The sequence below is a fragment of the Aedes aegypti genome, chromosome 2, assembly GCF_002204515.2.
Source record: "Aedes aegypti strain LVP_AGWG chromosome 2, AaegL5.0 Primary Assembly, whole genome shotgun sequence".
Taxonomy (NCBI): domain Eukaryota; kingdom Metazoa; phylum Arthropoda; class Insecta; order Diptera; family Culicidae; genus Aedes; species Aedes aegypti.
The window spans coordinates 221,433,585-221,452,467 of record NC_035108.1 but is presented as its reverse complement, the minus strand read 5'-3'; the positions used below and the strand labels follow the sequence as shown (position 1 = coordinate 221,452,467).

The 18,883-nt window shown below is 36.8% G+C and overlaps 1 protein-coding gene across 2 annotated transcripts in view; it reads right to left on the bottom strand.

Moving 5' to 3' along the window:
- The window catches only part of LOC5567692, a 309,374-nt gene that overhangs the window by 231,673 nt on the left and 58,818 nt on the right, over positions 1–18,883 (bottom strand). Inside the window, exon 2 of one of the 2 annotated variants that reach the window (XM_021844103.1) lies at positions 1,260–2,192. The exons of the other annotated variant lie outside the window; for it this stretch is intronic. Within the exon in view, the coding sequence (XP_021699795.1) occupies positions 1,260–1,300 (41 nt within the window). The 5' untranslated portion in view covers positions 1,301–2,192. The remainder of the gene's footprint in view (positions 1–1,259; positions 2,193–18,883) is intronic. 2 annotated transcript variants of the gene reach the window in all.

The window sequence follows — 18,883 nt, the reverse complement described above, 5'->3', positions numbered from 1 at the left end:
ATGTACCGTCAAGCTACCATTCACCGTGCATTTAAGAAAAATATGCACTTCAAAAATTTGTATAATAAATTAACGCATACTAGAATACCATTATGTAGCGTGCAATTATACCAGGTCCGTCCCACTCGGGCTCAGATTGGGTACCACTTCTAGTACTGCATTTGGTCCCTCGGTAGTACAAAAGGTACCCAAGTTTGACAGATCACAGTACACTTTTCACGGCATTCTAGATTACCTTATGAGCCATAAAATTTTGGGCAACTGTAAGGGACATGAAGGTCTTTAATTTGTCTTTGATTATACTATAACTCAGGGAAAAATCTAAAACTAGTGATATGTTACAAAAATTTACTCAAAAATTGTGTTAACAAATGCCATGTTAAGGTCGCCTCGTATCGTTCTATGAGACCATTTACCGTACACACTAGTGCACCATTTACCGTGCGTCTATATTTCATCATGGTTTAATTTCGTATTATGGAAAAACATTGTTGGTGAAGCAATTATGTTGCTATTTGTGTGTGCACTCATTTTTAAAGGTATTCAAATCTCAATTTACAAAAAAGTCATATAAATTTGAAAAAATCGCTAAATCACCATTTTTTCATTAAAATCGTCATAGGAGAATTGTCCAAACCACTTCATATTTGCTCACAAGCTGAATGTGAAGCAGTTAAATCATGACATTCAAAAATTTTTCAAAGTGCATTGTGACAAAATGTTCATTTTATCAGTTTTATATTATGTTGTCAACAAAACAATAATTTGTGAAAATTCTATGAATATTCTGTAGGAATCTGTGTATGTGCACCGTGAATGGAAACCGCACGGTGACTGGTGACTTAACGGTATTCGGACTGTTTAACCAGGTCCGTCCCACTCGAGCTCATATTGGGTACCACTTCTAGTACTGCATTTGGTCCCTCGGTAGTGCAAAAGGTACCCAAGTTTGACAGATCGCAGTACACTTTTCATGGCATTCTAGATTACCTTATGAGCCATAAAATTCTGGGCAACTGTAAGGGACATGAAGGTCTTTAATTTGTCTTTTGTTTAACGCTATGAATGATTATATTTTGCCATGATATTAATTTTTCGTGAACGTTGTTTATGTATTAAAGATGTATTGAACTCAAGAACGACATCGACAAGAGCTCTGTTAAAATAATGGAATTTGTTGAGTGTTATGATTTAGTTAGAATAGAAGTGTAAAATGATTCAATGGCAAAACTATAACAGCATGAAGAAAAAACACCAACCTTCGCGTGGTCCTCCATCGACGTTTGAGTGCTCCCAACATCTTTTCTGCCTTTTCCTAATTTCTGCCACTTTAGCACGCCTTCTTCATAAATAATTAGATCCAAAACGAAACTTTTGAAACCTCACTTCTACTGAACTAAACCAACAGCTGCTTGAGCGGTAGCGAGTGAGGCATTTGCCCTCTAATCAACAGGTTCTTCTGCTGCCGATGATCTTTTGCGGCTTAGCTCGCGATCCGTTTGTTTGTTTACACACTTGAAAGCACTTTTGAAACACACTTCTGGCCGGATCTTGGCTCACATCGCACTAAGATTGATTTCGATAGCTTCTTTGCATCAGTCGCGCCTCGAATGCCAGACACACTATTTATGATTTAAATGCTTGAGAACCCTTAGATAAGCTGGATGCTTCAAAATAATGCTTCATTCACGCTTTTGCACTCGAATACACGGCGCACATAATTTATGTATTCACCTTTCATGGTCAAATAGCTGAACTTTTGAATTATCATAAAAATAAACTTTTTTCTTCTGCTCACGCTACTGAAGAGTATCGATTGAAAATGTGTGTCCATGTGCCAAGTACTAGCTGGTGGATGTCACAGCTGTCACCAGGTGTAATACATCTCTTTGTACGGCCCTACGCTAACGCCAATACACACATATTCTCGAAGACAGTCACACTTGACCAAAGTAGGCGTCCGCTGGCACTGTCTTGGAATCGTAGCAGCCCTTGCAGTACCTACCAGTCCATTAGAGATTGTTTAGATTAGACCCGCTGTCTGTGTTGAATGAATGCTTTTTCCGTTCCTCGCGGATTTTCTTATGGCCTGGCCGTTTGTCTCCGGAATCGCATTTGCTACAGTTGTAAAATAAATTGATACGGTAAGTTATGCACGTCTGACACGTTCGGCTTAGTGCTGTATTTCACCGCTGGAAGGGAGAGAAAATAAACACTTAATTTATGCACCTCCGAATACTAGACGCACATCAAATATCCCATTGAACGGGTCGCGTGCTTTGATTCACGTGTAAACGCTCCGACTTTGCTCTGAGTTCTTTTCCATTTATTCACTCTTCGATTCGTTTGGCTGAACACATTGGGCGGCAAATCACGTCGCAGAGAGAAGCTCTGTTTATTATGTGTAAACGGTGTTTGATTGTAAACTTTTCGTGTTTTCGGATAACTGGCCGATTTATGGAAATTTGTTTGAATGGTCATGCTAGTAGGAGAGACTTGCGAATTTGTATCGCTTTTTGTGATGTAGTTGTCTAAATTGGTTAAATTTAGCGGAAGTTCTCTTTTGTTCAAATATACTTTTATCCTGAGAGAGACTCGCGAAGTGGAAAAATATCAACGTCATATGTAGCCCAGATTCCGCTGTCACGAAACTTCAAACCAGCCAATCGTTTTTATGGCTGAAAAAGTGAAGAGTATTGTGTTCATAATAAACTGTTATCAAACATCTCAGTCTGCGGAGCAGTTTTTTCAAAGATGCTGATAAATTTATAAATTATGAGTAGAAATTTCAAACATCAAAGGTATTTCCTAACGTGTGGAAGTCTTATAAAGCAGGCAACCTGTACAAACTATTGCTACATAATTTGATAGACTTAATAAATTGGTGAAATAAGATGGTGATGGACATTAAAAGCAAGTATAATGAGAGCATCACATGTAAAGATTATTTGTAATACTGTGTCATCACAATTGTTTTTGTAGCTATCGCGCTTGTAAGTTTTTAGACATATCAATCGGATAGTGTGATCAAAGAAGTTTGACGGTATGCAATACCTGAAATTGTTTTCCAATTATCTCATGAACTTTAATGAGCTACCCGAGCAAAGTTTAAAAACAATCGTATTCCATAATGATAATTATATCTTATATATTATTATATCTTCCATAATGATAATTATATCTTATCATGAATTCATTTTGTTATTTTTTATTATCAATAGGAATAGGGGGCCGTAGCGGTAAACGCGCAGCTATTCAGCAAGACCAAGCTAAGGGCCGTGGGTTCGAATCCCATCGGCCAAGGATCTTTTCGAGTTGGAAATTTTCTCAACTTCCCAGGGCATAGAGTACCTTCGTACCTGCCACACGATATACACATGCAAAAATGGTCATTGGCATAGTAAGCTCTCAGTTAATAACTGTGGAAGTGCTCATTAGAACACTAAGCTGAGAAGCAGGCTCTGTCCCAGTGAGGACGTAACGCCAGAAAGAAGAAGGAATGCTCTTGTTATCAACGAATTTTGAGCTGTCAGATCGAGGATGCCTGCGACAGGTAAATAAAATCAAATGTTGGTTATCATAAATCGATCTTTATAACATAATGAGTTATAAATGGGGGAAACTGGATGAATAACAAAACTTGTTATCAACCTGTTTCAAATGATAACACAATACAAACCAATATTAACTTTTGTTATCACGTTTGTTAAGTTGCTTGCTTATGCAACCAAAATTAATTTCCAATTTGTTCTTTTTTTTTGTAACTCAACTTTGCACGGGTAATCCATAAAATATTTTAGGAGACTATTGGTGAGTGATTTATGTTGGGTATTTATGTAGGCATCTCAAAAAGTTTAAACAAACTTTGTGCCTTATTCTAGATGTAAGTTTCAACAAAAGCAAAGAATAATTTTGTCGTTGTCATTTCAGGAGCTTTATATATAAATTATGAATGCGATTCATAGAAAAATCCATGTTAAAGTTCTATAGACATGGCTAATTCTGCAAAAGCTTTGCTTTTTTCGGAAATTCGTCTTAATTCTTACAGATCTTACAGGAATACATTCAGAAACTTTATCCATACTTGGGCCGCTGTTTTTTTTTTCAGTAGCAGTAATTGGTTGAACTTTAGGGAAATATCAGAAAAAAATCAATTCATAATTCGAAAACAACTCAAAAATCATAGTAGAATCTAACAGTACCCGTTCGATTTGAGGCTTGGAAATTACCCTAAGCAAAATATTTCTCAAATCTCAGCAAATGAATATAATGCTCGTCATAAAATATATATCTGGGCGCTTGGTGTTGTCAGTTTCGAAAACAAGCATTGAAAAATTTCTAAAATCTGGAAAAAATAATAAGCGTGTAGTTTTTTAACGGGGTTATCAGTAAATATTCATTGGATCTCTTTCTTCTTACCCTTTCCTGATATAACATTCTAGGTAGAATTTAAGTATAATAATTTATGGAAAATATCAGTATTTCAAACATCAAGAAATTTATTTATTATTATTGCATAGAAGGTATTGAGCTATAACCAAAATTGCACTCTATATATGTTCTGAAAGTCGTAAAACACGCAACGGAAGCAATCCTCAATATCACGTATATCGAAATCAGCTATTTTCAATAAGATCTTGCTTCAAAGCTGCACATTTGCATCCGAAAACATTCGCAAATGGCATCATAAAATTCACATCTTGTTGCCAAAATCGGTACGAAACGTTCTGTAACACTATAATCAAATGCCATTTTATTGATATTTTTATATATTGACACAGCTTTTGGAACATAAATTTGTGTATTTTGAGCAAAGTAATAAGGATCACATCATGAAATGAAGGCGCTCATCTAGTGTATGCGTTTTGATGATAAATGAAAATATCTAACTACAAAGACAACATCGAGACCAATTTGTGGAAAAGCTTTCGCTTGCTCTAGATTCCTCTTGTACTAATTTATCAAAAACAACTGACAAACTGTTAGAAAAATAATGTGATGAAGTTCGTTCGACAGATTGCTTAAAGGCGTTCAAAAAACACTAAAATGTCAGCATTTTTAATAAACTGCTTAAAAAAATTTCAAAACTTTTGATTCCAACGAATATATTTCTGATATGGAGTTTCATGCTTATAAAATTTATTCCTGTATCCGATATGGTGAACGGATAATTGACAATCCCATGATAAATTGTTGAAGGAATTTCTTCTGGGCAAACTAGTGGGTAAATTGATAAATGAATCTCTTGAACATTAAAAATCAGCAGGTCTAGGAATCCTAAAGTGATCCCTAGAGAGGTCAGTGAAAGTATGCCAAAAGAAATTTCTGAAGAAGTAGCTCGAAAAATTCCTAAAGCTTCTCCACGAAATCTTAATAGAATTTTTGAAAGAATTTTTGAAGTACTCGCATAAAAGTCTTCGAAGATTCTTTTTTGCACCAGTACATGATTCGCTATAAACAGATAAGGAAAACAGTGGCAGAGATCATTTTGGTTGAAAAAAGAACTTCAGTTGTGGAAATTTTCAAGAAACTATTTTAGGAATCTGAGCATTTTAGCAGATCACTAGCAGATCATTTAGTAAGTAAAGAAAGTAAATTATTCTAAAAATTGTTCAAGGAATAAAAAACATTATAACTAAATACTGATAATAATAATTTCTTTATAAGCTCCTCTTGGTATACCTTTGAACGGTTCAGGGTCATTTGGCCAAATGCCATTTGGCCGAATGCCGTTTGGCCGAACGCCATTTGGCAGAAAGGGTAATTTGGCCGAATGCCGTTTGGCCGAAATTGAAAACAATAGTGAACTACAGTTAGCATGCTGTCAATGCTGAAAGAAGAAAATCTTAAATGTAAACAATTATTCCTATTCTCTGCTAGCGGTCATAGCTGCCAGCAGAGGTTTTTGCATTGCATTTGTAGTCAACTTTTGACAATAACTGAAACGGTTTACGACTTATTCGTTCTTCTGTAGCGTCGGTTTGCTTCGATGCTTCGTATTGTACTAAGTAAATTAATTCATAGTTCTAGCAACAACGAGTTTAACAACTACCGAAGAGCTAAACATTACATATAATTTGCAATTGGATTAGATGGACAAATTGATGTGAAGATTTGAACCTCACATCAATTTGTCCATCTAATCCAATTGCAAATTATATGTAATGTTTAGCTTTTCGGTAGTTGTTAAACTTCCACTCGGCTGGTTGGCCGTAAACCACGATTCATAATTAAAAACAAGTAACGAGTTTAAGCTTTTTCTTTTCACAACGGAAGAACAGTGAGAGTTAATCTTGGAGGAGAATAACATCTCAGCTCAGTTAACCCTTGCACTAAAAAAATGTTTTTTTAATAAGATTCTTTATGAGCGGGTTATAATCCATAATTCCTATGAACTACAAAACATATTCAAATATGAAAGGAGAGGCTATGATCATAAAAAAGAAAAATTTATTTTTAAAATTTAAGCGAGTGCAATGCAAATAATTGTTATATCAGTATAACTACGAAGAACTGCCGATGATTTAAAAAAGGTAAAATTACCAATTAATCATCATCTACTACCATCAGAAGCTCGATGAGCGAATTAGCGAAATCGACGAAAGCGTCAACCTCAGCGACCTGTGGGAGTCAGTCCACTGAGCGGTGAGCACAATAGCGCGAGAAGCGGTAGGTACTGCTCAACGAAGACCAAGGAACGGTTGGTTCGACGAGGAGTGCCAGAGAATGACGAACAAGAAGAACTTGGCTAGAAGCCGGATGCTGGTGTCTGATACCCGTCAGAGCCGAGAGCGGTACAAGGAAGCAAGGGCAGCCGAAAAACGGATCCATCGCAGAAAGAAAAAGGAGCATGAAGAGGCAGTAATTGCTCAGGCGCAAGAAGCTATGGAACAGAACAACATGCGACAGTTCTACGAGTCCGTTAATGGTGTGCGGAGAAAAACAGCGCCGTTTTCCGCCATGTGCAACGACCGCGAAGGAAACTTGCTGACGGATAAAATCATTGTTGAACGGAGATAACGGAAGTGGATCTGGTAGCAGAATTCAAATCGATGACGATGGACAGGCTGTGGAACCTCCAACGCTAGATGAAGTAAAGAAAGCTATCAATGGGCTGAAGAACAACAAGGCTGTTGGGAAGGACGAGCTCCCGGTAGAACTTCTCAAACACGGAAGTGAGCAGCTGCACCTTCACCGTATCATTTTGAGGATATGGGAGGAAGAACAAATGCCTACTAGTTGGTTGGAAGGTCTCATTTCCCTTTTGTACAAGGAAGGGCATCGACTGGAGTGCGCCAATTACCGAGGGATAACACTCCTTAATTCGGCGTACAAAATCATGTCTGGAACTCTGTTCAACAGATTGAGACCGTATGAGGAGTCCATTGTCGGAGAATACCAAGCTGGTTTTCGAGAGGGCCGATCAACGACGGATCAAATATTTACCCTGCGTCAAATCCTGATAAATTCCGGGAGTACAACTTGCAGACTCATCATCTGTTTGTAGATTTCAAAGCAGCGTACGATTCAATGAAGAGAAACGAGTTGTGGCAAATTATGTCCGAACATGGCTTTCCGGCGAAGCTGATTAGACTGATTCGTAAAACGCTGGATGGATCGAAATCAAGTGTGCGGGTGGTGGACGAGATTTCGTCATCGTTCGTAACCTTAGATGGATTGAAACAGGGTGACGCTCTTTCTAACTTGCTGTTTAACATAGCGCTCGAAGGTGCTATCAGGAGAGCCGGTGTGCAGAGAAGCGGTACCATTATCACACGTTCTCATATGCTCCTTGGCTTTGCGGACAATCTTGACATCATCGGGATTGACCGTCGGGCAGTGGAAGAGGGAGACAGCGAGGATCGGGCTCACGATCAACACCACAAAAACGAAGTACATGATAGCTGGGCGTCAACGTAGGTCCGGACGTGTTAGTGGTAGCGAAATGGTGCTAGGTGGTGAAAAGTTTGAAGTGGTGGAAGAATTTGTGTATCTTGGAACACTAGTGACATACGATAATGATGTTACCCGCGAGGTGAAAAGACGTATTGCAGCTGCGAGTCGGGCTTTCTACGGGCTCCGTAACCAGCTGAAGTCCCGTAGCCTGCGAACGAAAACAAAACTCGCGTTATACAAGACACTGATCCTTCCGGTTGCCCTATATGGCCATGAATCAAGGACATTGAAGGAAGTTGACTGGAGAGCTTTCGGGGTGTTTGAGCGTAAAGTGCTGCAAATAATACTCGGCGGTAAACTAGAAAACGGCATCTGGCGGCGTCGCATGAATCATGAGTTGTACCAAGTGTATAAAGAGGTGGATATTGTCAAGCGCATAAAACACAGCAGGCTGCGTTGGGCTGGTCACGAGTTCATTATATTTCATATAATTTGAAATAACTTTTTAATTTCGCCATAACATTGCTCTGCAATCCACAGGTGTATCATTTTATGTGTATCAATGTCTGCAACAAAATCATTTATCAAACAATCTGATGAAATTTATTTTATCCGGATTTCATTTGTCCCCCAAAACATGGTTCAACATAAATTTTGAATTATCGACAACTAATCCCTCACATGTCACACAATTTGAAACACCAAGAGACGGCTCAAACCGCACAACTGTTTCGTCAGGCAATAATCCAATGGAACGGGAGCACTTTGCGGTACTAGTGGTTTATTTTTTCCCCCTTTTGCCTCACATTGGGTTCATTCCCATAGTAGACGTGTGTGCAAATACGGTGAGGTGCATTGAGAAGCATGACACAGCTTCCCCACAGAAGTCGAAGTGGGAAGTGGGTGCATACCTCTATGGTGCAGAGTACTCATATTAGCCACCACAATCGAAGCCATCCCGAGAGGGAGACGGTATCAAAACAATGACATTTTGGATTGAGATTTTAAATCATTGTTTGATGATAACACAGGCCTCTCCGCAAAAGGGCGAAGCCTGCGTGTAGTCGATTGCAAACAAGTTTGGATATTTTTTTTCATACTTGCAAGAATAGAATATTTCTACTAATGCTTCCAAAACTCAACTAATAATATTCCCACATAAACCAAAAGCTCTTTATTTGAAACCTTCAAGTAGACATGTTGTCACGATGAGAGGGGTTCCAATAAATTGGTCAGATGAAGTTAAGTATCTAGGGCTTATGCTTGATAAGAATTTAACTTTCAAAAATCACATTGAGGGCATTCAAGCCAAATGTAATAAATATGTAAAATGTCTTTATCCCCTTATTAATAGAAAATCAAAACTTTGTCTTAAGAACAAGCTTTTGATATTCAAACAAATTTTCAGGCCAGCCATGTTGTATGCTGTACCAATATGGACTAGCTGTTGTAATACCAGGAAGGAAGCTCTGCAGAGGATTCAAAAATAAAAAAGATTTTTACATACACATAGTTACATAGAATATCCAATGTTGATACATTGGAACAAATGTCAAATAAAATATTACTTTGTATTTTATTTATTTATGCATTTTAGACGAAAATCGTTACAATCTTCTATTGCCACGATTATTGCGTTATATATTTAAGTTAAGTTAGGTTAAGTAAATTGAAAGCTTTTTTTTCTCTTATAATCAGGTGAAATAAACTCACCTCCACCAAAAAATCCCAACTGCTACGGCAAATGAACAACAAATGTTGGTAACAAAATGTTAATAAAAGCTCAATTTTGTTATACCAAATTAGGATGATAGTATTGTCTGAAACAGAACACCTAGATATAAGAAATGAGTGTAATGTTTGGAATGATACTAAAAAAATTATTTAAAAAAAATATATGAAAATAAATAACTATTTGCTCTTGTATTGATATATTTATGATACTCACAGAATACTACCTACATATTCATTTACCAATTATCTTCATAAATTTATTGCTCGTTCGGGCTTCCTTTTCCCCTTGGTTAAACTTGGTTCTAGTGCAAACACATACTCAACCGGGGGAGAGAGAGCAAAAAGAAGAAATACTTCCAGCGACACATAAAAACATTTTGCGCAACTCTGAGCTATACCTACTCAGAGTGGAGAGTTGGTCGCTGCTCAAACATTTTCTGCGTTATGCATCACGATCAGTGGCGCAACCAGGGAGGAGGTGTTTGGGTGTCAATCTCCCCCACGCCGAAAAAAAAAATAAAAGGTTGCTCATGCTTATTTTTGAAATTCACCACTACATATCGTACAATTACGCAGTAACTAAGTTTTGTTCAAATTACGTACCTGCCACACGATATACGAATTCGAAAATTGCAACTTTGGCAAAGAAAGCTCTCAGTGGAACTGTGGAAGAGCTCATAAGAACACAAGCTGAGAAACAGGCTCTATCCCATTGAGGACGTAATGCCAAGAAGAAAAACTAGATTTCCTGGATTTTCAATTCTGTAACATGCTACTTCGATCGACAGTTAAGGCAATAACGGATATGATTTCTTTAGAAAACACTTAAAATGTTTCTAAGAAACAATACAGATACAGAGCGATTTAATATAATCATGTCAATGTACAGAAAACTTGTTAATTCCTCTGCGTGTTAGAAAAGTGAAATGATTTATATGAGATGATAGTTTAATGTTGCACCTTTACTTTATTTATAAAAAATACTTTCTCAAATAGCATAACCTTCAAGTTTACCCCCAGAACCAAATCCTGGTTGCACCCCTGATCACGACAGACGAAGGGACCCGACTTCGGATGAGTGCAACTATTTATAACTCTTGCTTTGGCAATCGACCGAAACCGATATTTGTGTTTTGGAAATGGAAAAGAACGGAACGAAAGGGAAACATTGTGGAATGCACTACGAAATAAGTACTACTAATTCGTCATTAGTGCAGCAGGAATGGCGTCGATGGAAATCCAAACGATATCGTGACATCTGCTGTTTAGAATCCGATGTCGCAAAAATATATGTTTTGTTGTTTAAATGCAGGGGCATTGGTGAAGCAAGTCTGAAGTTTATAAAGTTTAACCTACATCGTTTTGTAATATAACCTTCCAAAGCCTGTATGAGTTTCAACCTTATTGATTTACCTTTAATAGATTACTGGTTACTGGTTACTAGTTTTTGAATAATCCTAGCCGGCCATTGGGTACAAATCGCATTTCCACACACGTTTTGGGTAATGATTTATTTTTATTTGCAAATTTGTGATTCTTTGTTTTTGATTTTCCCAATTTTTATTTTTGAACAACCTTATCCTTTTATATTTTTCCTTGAAGCCTCTACTGATTACCAATTTTCTACAATAATAATAATTCAAGGTTTCAGATATAAATTTAATATAATATATAATATTTTTTTAAATATTAATTTTTTAATATTTTTCAGAAACATTTTTTGTTTTCAGTGTAATTAACGAAAAAAAAACATTTTTTAGATAAAATTTAATATCATCGAGCTCTACTGCTGTGATAGGATGATTGCAGAAAAACATAAAATGTGCGAATTTTTAGAAAACACATTATATGAGAATCAAGCATTTGTAGATTATATAGAAATAAATTTTTCAAACATGTTTCTAAAATACAAAAATACTTTAAATGTTACCAAAAACTTTCTTCATATGCGTCTTATGGTAAAAGGTTTAAGTCAAAAATAAAATCATTTTGATTTTTAAGTCATGAAAAAAAAAATTGCCATTCGTCCAAAGGCGTCCAAAGACAGGTAGGTTATTTTTCTTTTTTGTGAGTAATTTATTCATGTTTCTCAAAAAAAATCAGTTAACTTCATTTGAATGCTAGGCTTCTAAACAAGAAAGTGTATAAGTCTTTTAAATGTTTTCGACCACTCTGAGCAGAATCTTATTGAAGAGAATCAAAAAAGTAAATTTGAGTACCTTGTACCTTTTAATTCCGCCCGACTACCACTTGTCGAAATAGGTAGTCGAAATATGCGTATTTGTCAAAGATAAGCAATTAGGGCGGAATTAAAAGGTACAAGGTACTCAGGTCTACTTTTTTTGAAGTTTATTACATAAAACAAAAGTCCATCTGGAAGTTATTCTTGACGAATCGTATGAGGTTGAAATAATATCTTCCAACATTGAAACACTAGAGATAAAAACCAACTAGAGTCCTACGTTGGAAATTGTGACGGTTACATCCATGAAAACTGTATAAGCCTACTGAATTCATGGAAAATATTCTTCGAAAAATACTACTAGCATCGCTAAAATCTTTTTTCGAAAATCATGTCATCAAAAAGATATTAATTTTATCGACAACTATGCCGCTCTAAAATCAATGAACAGGTGATGCGTAGGGACCTGATATTTCCGGCATTTTTGGAGGATTTGCCGTGCTGTGAAGATCTAGTCCGTCTTCGAGCGGCCGTTCTCAAAACAGGCTTGATAACTTCCCACGAACTCATTTGCTATTGGTGATAGACGACGGAAGATGATCTGAGATAGCACTTTGTAGGCGGCATTTAGAATAGTAATCGCTCGTTAGTTCTTACATTCTACCTTGTCGCGCTTTTTGTAGATAGGCCTCTGCGGGATGCGTTGAGTTTTTGATAAAACTTTCGCGTTTCTTGGGTGCAACAGTTCCATTTCTTCGCATTCCGTCTCCTCCAGGCGGCGCTTCTTCTCCTGGAACAGACGGGTCTGATGCTTCCACTTCTGTCTATAACGTTCCACGTTCTGACGAGTACCTTGCTGCAGCATTACTGCCCCCGCTGCGTTCTTCTCCTCCTGAATCATTCTACACTCCTCGTCAAACCAATCGTTCCATCGACTCCGTTCAACGTACCCAACAATGTTCTCGCCTGCCACGTTGATGTCTGCTTTTATTGTACTCCAGCAGTTCTCGAGAGGGGTTTCGGCGAGCGAATCCTCTTCCGGCAACGTTTGTTCGAGATGCTGTGCGTATGCTGTGGCGAAATCCGGCTGCTTCGGTCACTCAAGGTCATACCGAGGCGGGCGTCGGTACCGTAGGTTGTTAACGCCGAAGAGTTTTGGGCGCAGCTTTACCATTATCAGGTAGTGGTCGGAGTGGATATTAGCACCACGATAGGTCCTGACGTCGATAATGTCGGAGAAGTGCCGTCAATCAATCAAAACGTGATCGATTTGCGATTCTGTTTGCTGTGGTGATCTTCAGGTGTATCGGTACGGAAGGCTATGTTGGAAATAGGTGCTACGAATGGCAATATTCTTGGAGGCGGCGAAACAATCAGTCGAAGGCCGTGCCCGTTCGTCAGCCGGTGGGCTCTGAACTTTCCAATCGTCGGTAGTGTTTTGAAACGAAACTTCCGAAGAAATGGAAAATTTCCAGTTATTTTGGTCATAACTCATAAACTGTTTATACTTTAACACGACTTTCTTCCACAAAAAAAATGCTCCTAACCAACGAAAGTAGCAATCGTTCCTACTTCTTGTGCTGATGCTGTGTACGAAGAGTGAGGGTTGTGCACCTGTTTGTGTACAAAATTAATTAGAACTTAGTGTTCGTTAACCAACCTATTTATTGGGTCACCAAGTGACTCGGTAGCTTAGTTGGTAAAGCACTCGTCTAGCATACAAGAGTCCAGGGTTCAAATTTCAGCCCAGCACGTGTTTTTTTATAATTTCACCCATAATTTATCCATCTTTACCACGCGCAATGAGTTGATTAATTTAATAACCAGGCGGATTGGATTACCATAAAGCGCAATATTTATGTTAATATATTCAAATGCAAGCTGATGCCATTTTTTTAGATTAAAAAAACAAGTACCGTAAAACAGTGTATCTTTGGTAATGCGGGTAACTTTTATAGCGTTGGACTCACAATGTAATGAACGATACAACATAAATTTTTGTATATCAGGTAAACGTAATGCATTCAAAAGTAAAGAAAGTAATTGAAAATATTCTTGAGTTCTTCACTTATCTTTGTTATAGGAGAACTTGTATTCGATCTGAAATCTTTCTTTGAAGATCATTTTTATAAATTGGAACCAGGTTTGTTATCAAAGTCAGAAAATCCCATATAATGTTGAACGCCAAGAAGTATGCAACGTCCTGTGTACTTTATGCATTTCATTAGATGTTGTTCAAAATTATTGTGTATTTCTTACACTACTGGACTGCGAAGAACGGCCTCATAAGTGCGAAAGTGTGAATAAAAGTGCAGAATTGCATTGAATCCTGTTGGTGTTTTCAGAGCACTTATTCTTTGATTTACAACGAATAAGTCCCCCGAAGACACCTACCCGATTTGATGCAATTACGCACTTTCATTAGCGTTTCCGCACTTTAAAAACTTCTGCGATAGTTCAGTGGTGAAAGAAATACGCAATAACTTGTTTATATTCCAAAAACTTTTGATTTTGTTGAATTCAATATCGAAACATGAGAATCGATCGATATCTATATCTATATAAATAAAAATGGAGTGGTGTATGTATGTCACGAAATGGTTTGAGAACGGATGGTCGGATTCACGTAAGTTTTTCACCGTTGCACTCCACGAGAATTGCGACGTGATAGTGCAAGGAAATCTTTTGGGAAATTCTCCGGAATAAACGAGAAAACGGGAAAAAAACTTATGTGTCATTTTTTATGGAGAATTGCATGACATTTTATAACAGTCTACTTGATGGCAAGACGAAGTTTGCAGGGACCACTAGTAGAACAATAATTTCATTTCTTTTAACCTTTTTTTAATGGTGCAGTCATGTTCGATTCACTTTTTTTATTTTTTGTATGTGTTTTTTCTTCCTGAATTATGTACTTTAGTGCACGTAATCGATTCCATGTTCTCTATTAACGAACTCGGATCCAGTTTTAACTGCAATGATGTCAAAGTTATCCCAAAACTAATAATGGAAAGGAAATTTTTAAGGTACATTCAAAATCAATCATTTAACTGCAATCGATAGCGAAGATACCAGTACTTGTTTTAAAAATATACAATAAAAATCTTTTAAAACAGAATGCAGAAATAATAAGATTATCTTCCAAACCAAAGTTATCAAAGTTATCCCGTACACTGTCTTCAGCGGTTTAGCTGCACGGACTTACCATTAGACAAGTTGGCAATAAAATTCACAATTTGGAAAAGTTTTACCTTCACTTGGGAAAATGTTTGGAATTAGGTTTCAACAGATTCGTATACTTGTTTAATTTCTTTAATTAAAAAAAAAGTGAATTTAAACATTTCGCCTCCATTAAATTTGCAGTAAAATTTGCGTTACATGACATATTGAGTGTGTCAAATTTTACATTCTGTCCAACAATGGTGTTCTTCTTCTTCTTGGCATTACGTCCTCACTGGGACTACTTCTCAGTTTGGTGTTCAATGAGCACTTCCACAGATAATAACTAAGAGCTTTCTTTGCCAAAATTGCCATTATCGCATTCGAATATCTTGTGGCAGGTACGATGATACACTATGCCCAGGGAAGTCAAGGAAATTTTCATTACGAAAAGATCCTGGACCGACCGGAAATCGAACCCAGACAGCTTCAGCATGGCTTCGCTTCGTAACCACGAACTCTAATCATTCGGCTAAGGAAGGTCCCTCACTTCTTATCATACCGCAAGTTAATTATTCTACGATATTAAATTAGATAGACTTAGGATTTGTGAACGTTCAACAGCGTGGTCTTGGAAAGTATGTTCGATGTGTGTCGGTCTTATGAAATTTTCCAATACATTCCATACAACGTTGAATTGTAGTATGCAAGAGAAAATAATTGAGCGGTAAAATACGAAAGACAACGTAAATGAATAAATCTTGCAAGCTATCTCGGAAAATTTATTTCTGCAAAATAAGTGCTCATGCACTTGAAAACTGATTCCACACCAAACCGGTCAGTGCAAGAATCCGAATCGCCATTACACCTGGCAGTGCAGTGGGTTTGTCAAAGGGTCCCCGATCACGACCACCAGACTGTACAGAAAATCGGGCACATGTAATTCAGTATCAAATCAACCACTCCTGTGGCAAGTACACTACCCACCAAAAGTATGGAATCCATTATCGCTTACTCTTAATGTTACAGTACCTCTTAAAAATTTAACACACCTCATTCATATAGATTATTTCAATTTTCCCAGATACAATTTTACAACAATTTCACACCCTCAATCGGCAGTGTACACATAAAGGTGTACGAAACTCGTCACATGCTCAGGTTGGAGCAACAGCATTTGTAGTCAACAGTCACAGCCATAGTCTTTGTGGTCTCGATCCTCTGCATGCTTAGAGTAACACCTCTTAGGAAATTTAATTATATATGATGTTGGCTCATAAATATGCCGCAACAGAATGTTTACACAGACAAGTGTTGGGCCGAGTTCATTTTCGTTGTGGCTTTGGCTCGTTGCATATTCATTTTATTTGCCCTAGCCTCTGCGGCTCCCACTCTCTCCCTCGTAGAGCAGATATCCATACATACCAACAGCGCACATATGCAGAAGTGTAAGGTGTGTACTCGGTATGTTATCATCACAAATTTTATGCTCGCCAAGCATAATTTACTGCCGGCGCACCGGCAGCCTGCAGATAAGGGAAAGGTGCCACAAGGCAAGAGGGAGTTGGGCGGAACGTTGCAAATGTATGAACACCGCTTATATAGGTCAAACACACATAGGGATATGGTACCATCCCAGAGCTGTATGTCGCTTGGATGATAAACTTCAAAAGTGAGATAAAACTGCCGTAACCGATGAGGAAGTTGAAGGCGGTTACAAGTCATGGAAGAGGTTAATATGTCCCAAGTCTTGAAACGAAATATCTAAGCGAGATAAATCACGGATGGGAATCTTTTGGGGTAAATAATATGTTTCATCAAACATATCGTTATCAATGTATCAATAAGCAAATACTATTAGCCATACAAAAGATGGCAGACTTCAATGGGCTGGTCAATAAGTGCGAATACGTCAATACACACTTAAAAAGGGGCCCAAAACTTTCAGTGAAACTGGAAGAGAATGGGTTCTGAAGGCAATATTAATCAAAAATAATACAGTCTTGGACATACTCAGTGCTGTATGAACATTACGTGACTTTGAAAGTATCATATTGTCAAAGTATTAACTCTCTTACACCCAAATTTTTATTTTCGATCTGAGTATAATTTTTCGCTATCTAAAACCGATCTGAACACGTTTTGGACAATAAATTATAAATCATGAATTTTGGTTTTCGATTTTTCCAATTTTGATTTTTGAACATCCTTATCTTTTTTCATTTTTTCTTGAAGCCTCTTCTGGGTACCGATTTTTTTACAATTATGACAATAATAAATTTAAGTTTTTGCTAAACTTTTGAATCTTGTTTTCTATTGTTTTTTTGAACAATATTTTTATTTTTCGTGTAACTTACGGAAAAATCGATTTGAAATTATTCCAATCCCTCCAAGTTCTTCCGCTGTGATAGGTTGATTGTATAGAAATATAAAATGTACACATTTTTGTATTACAAGTTAAATTAGACTTAGGCATTTGTGAATTAAAAAAAATACAATTTTTCAAACATTTTTTTTTTCAAATAATAAAATGTTTCTAAAGTCGTATAAAACTTTTCTAATGGCGGGGTTCGGTAATAGAGGGTTAAATATTTTCGGAAAATATCGTTATGATCGGAAACATATAAGAAACTTATAATTCATTCACACATATTTACAAACCATTTACAATGTATTCACAACTCATTAACAATATACTGACATCCTAAGAAAACCTATTTATAACCCATTTACAACACATTTAAAACGCATTTACAACCTATTCACAACACATGCACAAAACATTAAAATTCATTTACAAACCATTCACAACAAAAACATGGTAAAAAGGTTCTAATTGAGTTGTGAATGTGTTTTTAATAAATTGTAATGGGTTGTGAATGCGTTATGAATGGGTTGTGAATGTATTTTAAATGTACTGTAAATATAATATACTCTCCCTTACTCGATTTTACTCGATGTAATAATGAGAGATTCTCTCGTCTCTCGCTCTACAGCGATTATAACAGCTTTAGGAAACTTTTTTACTATGGATCTAAAGAAAATGTCCTTGGCTAGCGTTTCATTCGAAAAACGCAACAGGAGAGCCACCAGCTAGTGACCAATCGATTAAATTTTCAGCTTAAGCGGATGTTCGGTTCTCCAGATATGTGCTCTTGAAAATTTGAGGTTTGGCTTCGATTCATCTTCACCTTAATGTGGCTCAGTTATTAATCAAAGAGAAAGTAAACAAAAAGATTCTCTCAATGTTAGATAGGTCCTTTGAAAAGTTTCGTAAGATCTCGTTTTTCAAAATCGAGTTAGAAAACCATAGAAAAAAAATGATTTTATGGCTACCTAGATGGTTTACAGAAATGAAATTTCCTGGCTTTTCCAGGTTGTACAACATAATTCCAGGCTCAAGAAATACTCTTATTTTAAATGGATAAAAAGTAATGATTAAATAATGATTTAAAGGTGTTGCAAGCTACCAGATTTAAAAAAAATGTGTGTTGAAACTATTTCAAGGTGGAATAATATCAAAGCTTAAGTTGTACTCTACGGGAGACTTCAGCATTTTTATATCGTTAGCTTTCAAGTGCATCAGTATGCTGCACCATAAAAGTTTATTGATTACTGCGTACTGCGTACTCGTACGGGCCATTTGGATACTGAAGACAGTTCAATGGACGAGAAAAGAAAAAAAAATACTTATGCTTGTGACAATATTTTACAACAAAAATAACGTTTACTGCTGTTTTCTAAATTGTATTCATAAAATTGTGATCACATGACATGCAAATAGCCAAGTTCTTAAAAAATTATCTAAACACTTCATTGAGTCGTGTTAAGGTGAACATGAATCGAAGTAATAACTCAAATTTTCAAGAGCACAAAGCTCTGCTCTGCTCTATTTTTTTTATTATTTGGTCA